This window comes from Lolium perenne, chromosome 1, assembly GCF_019359855.2.
Source record: "Lolium perenne isolate Kyuss_39 chromosome 1, Kyuss_2.0, whole genome shotgun sequence".
Lineage (NCBI taxonomy): Eukaryota > Viridiplantae > Streptophyta > Magnoliopsida > Poales > Poaceae > Lolium > Lolium perenne.
In genome coordinates, this window is record NC_067244.2 from 23568040 (window position 1) to 23571756 (window position 3717).

The following is a 3717-nucleotide window of genomic DNA, read 5'->3' on the forward strand; positions in this document are numbered from 1 at the left end:
GCTGGCGCGGAACATAGCCCGTAAACCGGACCAACAAAACAGAAAGCTCGTAAACCGAACTAGTAAAACATAATATCATATTTTGTTTTACAGATCCGATTTACGGGTTCTGTTTCGCGCCAGCAGTTTCTGGACCCGTAAACACGAGTTCATTGGGCTGAACTCGTTTTGTAGGTAACTGTTAGAGATGCTCTAAGGAAAAACTGGTCATAGAAACCGATCTAATGGTCCGAAAACGTTTGATCTAACGACTGGGTGGGTGGGAAATTTTGATCCCAGGATTGTCAACACTATACTACCTCTAATTGCATGGACATGAAACATTCAAAAAAATTCGAATTGAGGTGCGGGAACGAGCACATAGCTGTTTGGTGATGCGGTTTCTATCGTTTTCCCCAGCTTTCTTCAACAGAAAGAAACTTTTGACCGGACCGGAGGAACACAACGGATCCTTGTCCAGTGGATTGGTCTTGAGCTGCGGCGCAACCTGCCTCCCGCCCTGCCCTGCCCTGCCCTGCCCCTGCTGCTCCGCTATAAAGCAGCCGCTCGCCTGACATCGTCCCCTCCCACCACAAGCCACCGCCACCGCCACCGAGAAGAGAAGACTTCACCACCAAGAAGCTAGCGCGCGCGCCATGTCTGCCTCCATCACCACTTCCTCTCTCCCTCTCGGTGCCGCCGCCGTCGGTCTCGGTCTCCAGGCCTTTGAGGCCGCCATGGACGAGGCACGGGTCAAGCTCACCTGCGCCGCCGCCGTCGTCCTCCACGGCGACAAGCCGCTGGTGGACCAGGTGACCATCACGCTCGCCGACGCGCGAGAGCTCCTCGCCACCATGGCCAAAGGCCTCTGCCTCAACCTTACCGAAACCCTCGTTTTCAAGGTCAGTTGAATGGATCTGCTCCCCCCTCCTCCCCGTTCCACCATACTACCTGAGCGCTGTCGCGTTCACCGGCCTGCCGCGCGTACTAGTCCTGAATCTGGTTTCCTTCCACTTCTTTTTTACTCTTCCGTTCCACTTCCACATGCAGGAGCTCGCTCGCGTCGCCGTCGCGTTCGCCGGCCTGGAGTCCCAGTGCCAGGACAACTGCGCCAACGCCCACGGCCTCCTCGGGGCCATGGAGGGGCTACGCCACGTCGCCAAGTTCTTCCTCGGCGTTGAGGCCGCCGCCGAGCTCCGCCCCACCCCAGCAATGCCCGCCGACGCCGAGCCCCTCTCCACCCAGGAAGCCAAGGCGACCTTCCTCTGGGACCTCGCCAAAGAATTCGCTGCGCTCGTCACCGACATCAAGTGGAGGTACGCCGCGCGCGCTGTTCCCGCCGTCAACGAGTCTGGCGTCGACAAGCGCCGGTATGTCTCGGTGGACGCCGACGAGGACCTTGTCAGCCACCTCACCGGTACCTGCGCAGACGCGCTGGCACTTCTGGGCCAGATGGTCCACAAGGTCGCCGGCGGTGGCTTCCCCTTCACCGACGTCGCCTTCCAGGTATATACCTCGATCCAAAGATTGCTCCTTTTTTTTGATGACATGAAAGAAAATCCCAAGCTCCACCAGATCCTTGTACTACTCTCATCTGATGTACTAGTTTGCTCATCCAACTTCTTCCATTCCATGTACGCAACGCAGGAGGTGGTCTCAATTGGCAAGTCCTTCGTCAAGCTGCAAGTTGAGTGCGCCCACGGCTCTGTTACCTCCGACGCTGTGATCGACGCGATGCAAGCGCTCAAGAAGATGGCAGTCGTCTTCGCAGGGACTGGGGTGGCGTCGGCGCTCCGGCCTGACAGCCCTTGGTCCAGCCAGGGCCTCAACGACGGTCAGAACAAGGTCGCGTACATGTGGGATTTGTCCGCCGCCTTCAGCGTGCTCTTCTATGACGTTAAGTTCCGCTGTGTTGACCCCAAGTCCCTCAAGTAGTCCTTCATTATCGTATCGATTGTCTGTCTACAGATTATGCTGCAACTCCTACTGTTGAGTGCTGCTTATTCGACACTTGTTTTCTGAAGCATGCTATATATGCTCCGTCAGACTATATCTATCTATCTATCCCTATTTATGTGTTGGGAATCGTAGCTGTTCTTCTGCATGTGTGCTTGGTGATCTTCCTCAGTTTTCGCTAAAGATTCAACCTTTGTGTTGTTCCCATGACAAACTGGTCTTTGATTTTTATGAGAATTGCTGGCGCTTCATTCAGATTGAAAAAAACCTTCATTTCATCGAAGCTACCCTACCTAGTGCGTGCCTCTTTGTGAAAAATATTATATTTTTTTGCTACTACTAGACTGCAGTGTAATAGCATTTTCAAGTAGGAAAACTGAATACCTGAACCAGATCCATATGAAAATGGTGGTTTAGTTCATAGATTGGCAAGCAGTAGGGTTTGATTGCACAGATAAAGTAGAGCCTTCTGCACTGCAGCTTATCTGCACCTACTGTAATGTCAATTTGTGCAAATGGTTTGGTTTTCTGAAGATCCTCGAATTTTTCAAGTGCTACTACTAGTCTCTCCAACTAGAAAAGGATGTTGCAGATTTATCTACGTGCATATGTAACATTTTTTTCCGGACAGAGGGAATACTTTTCATGTGTTGGTTACTGATTTTGTATCATAACAAGTTTGTAATTGAGACCAAGGTAACATGACTATTTTACCAACAGCAAGAGTTTAGAAGCGGTAGTTTCTACAAATATGTTTTTTCTTCATGTCTTGTTCTTATTTTGAAACAAAAAATTTCTTCAAGCATCTTCCCAGTTTTTAATGGCTGCCTAATGGGATTTTATTTACCTAAAGCTTGAAAAACAACTACTGCTAGTCTGCTACTGCATACTACCATGCCACAGTGACATTTATTGTTCCGATTTGTTAGCAGACAGAACATCCAGATCAATACTTGACCATATTTTTTCTTGGGTAGTATCCCCTTGTTCTTCTTTTACTTGTTCTCTGACCCTGTGTCTGAACAATGGAAACATTAGACCAAAACTTTTTCCTAATTACATGTACTAAGTAAAACCAGGGTTTCGATGTTAGAAAATATGCTTAAATTCACAATAAGAATCACAATTGATTACTGATTTCCTCGTGCCATGATGCTTTGTAGAGAGGAAGGCAATGTGCCAACATGAATCTCTTTTGCAACAGATTTCATCTTTCGGGCATCTTACCATCTTTTGCTAGCTCTAATGGTCTTGGCAGTGATGCATCGGGTCTCCGAAGTATTATTCTTTACATTTTGAGTCCGTTACCAACATAAAACTGGCCAAGCACAAACAATGTACTAACATAGTTCTTACGTTTTGAGTCCATTAGCAAAATACCACCAAAATAAATCCAATAATAGGTTTGTTTCGAAGATCTCATCGCAAGCAACACGCTGGTGCGACCCAGAGTGAGAGACTTTGCTCGGATAGTGGAAATGTAGACTGATTGGACATCAAGTGTAGTTTGCTCGATGCTTTATTAAGACATTGGCACATTGCTGTAAACCTATTTGGAGTGTAACACAAACCCTTCTATCTTTTCAATAAAAGGGAACGCAAAAGCTTTTTATTTTTCTCGAAAAAAAGGAAAGAAAAAAAGAGAAAATCGAGCAAAATAGACCATCAGGATTTCTTGCTCCTGAGTGATATCATCTCACCTAGAGGCTCCAGACCTACAAAACCCCAACTAGAACCCACTGTGTCCTTCTCCTCCACCCGGCCACCAAGAACGTCATCTCT

At 48.2% G+C, this 3717-nt stretch overlaps 1 protein-coding gene across 1 annotated transcript; it reads left to right on the top strand.

Annotated features, from left to right (window-relative positions):
• The first annotated feature begins 481 nt into the window (after positions 1-481).
• On the top strand, positions 482-2059 carry LOC127329655 (uncharacterized). The gene is made up of 3 exons (XM_051356159.1): positions 482-881; positions 1030-1485; positions 1627-2059. The coding sequence occupies exons 1-3, from the start codon at positions 636-638 to the stop codon at positions 1912-1914; spliced, it is 990 nt and encodes a 329-aa protein (XP_051212119.1). The 5' UTR covers positions 482-635; the 3' UTR covers positions 1915-2059.
• The last annotated feature ends 1658 nt before the right edge of the window (positions 2060-3717 follow it).

Excerpts from the sequence above, each read along its gene's own strand:
- LOC127329655 (XM_051356159.1), top strand. The coding sequence starts at position 636 with ATGTCTGCCTCCATCACCACTTCCTCTCTCCCTCTCGGTGCCGCCGCC. Across the intron at positions 882-1,029 it reads CCGAAACCCTCGTTTTCAAG|GAGCTCGCTCGCGTCGCCGT; the intron begins GTCAGTTGAATG and ends TTCCACATGCAG. Across the intron at positions 1,486-1,626 it reads TCACCGACGTCGCCTTCCAG|GAGGTGGTCTCAATTGGCAA; the intron begins GTATATACCTCG and ends TACGCAACGCAG.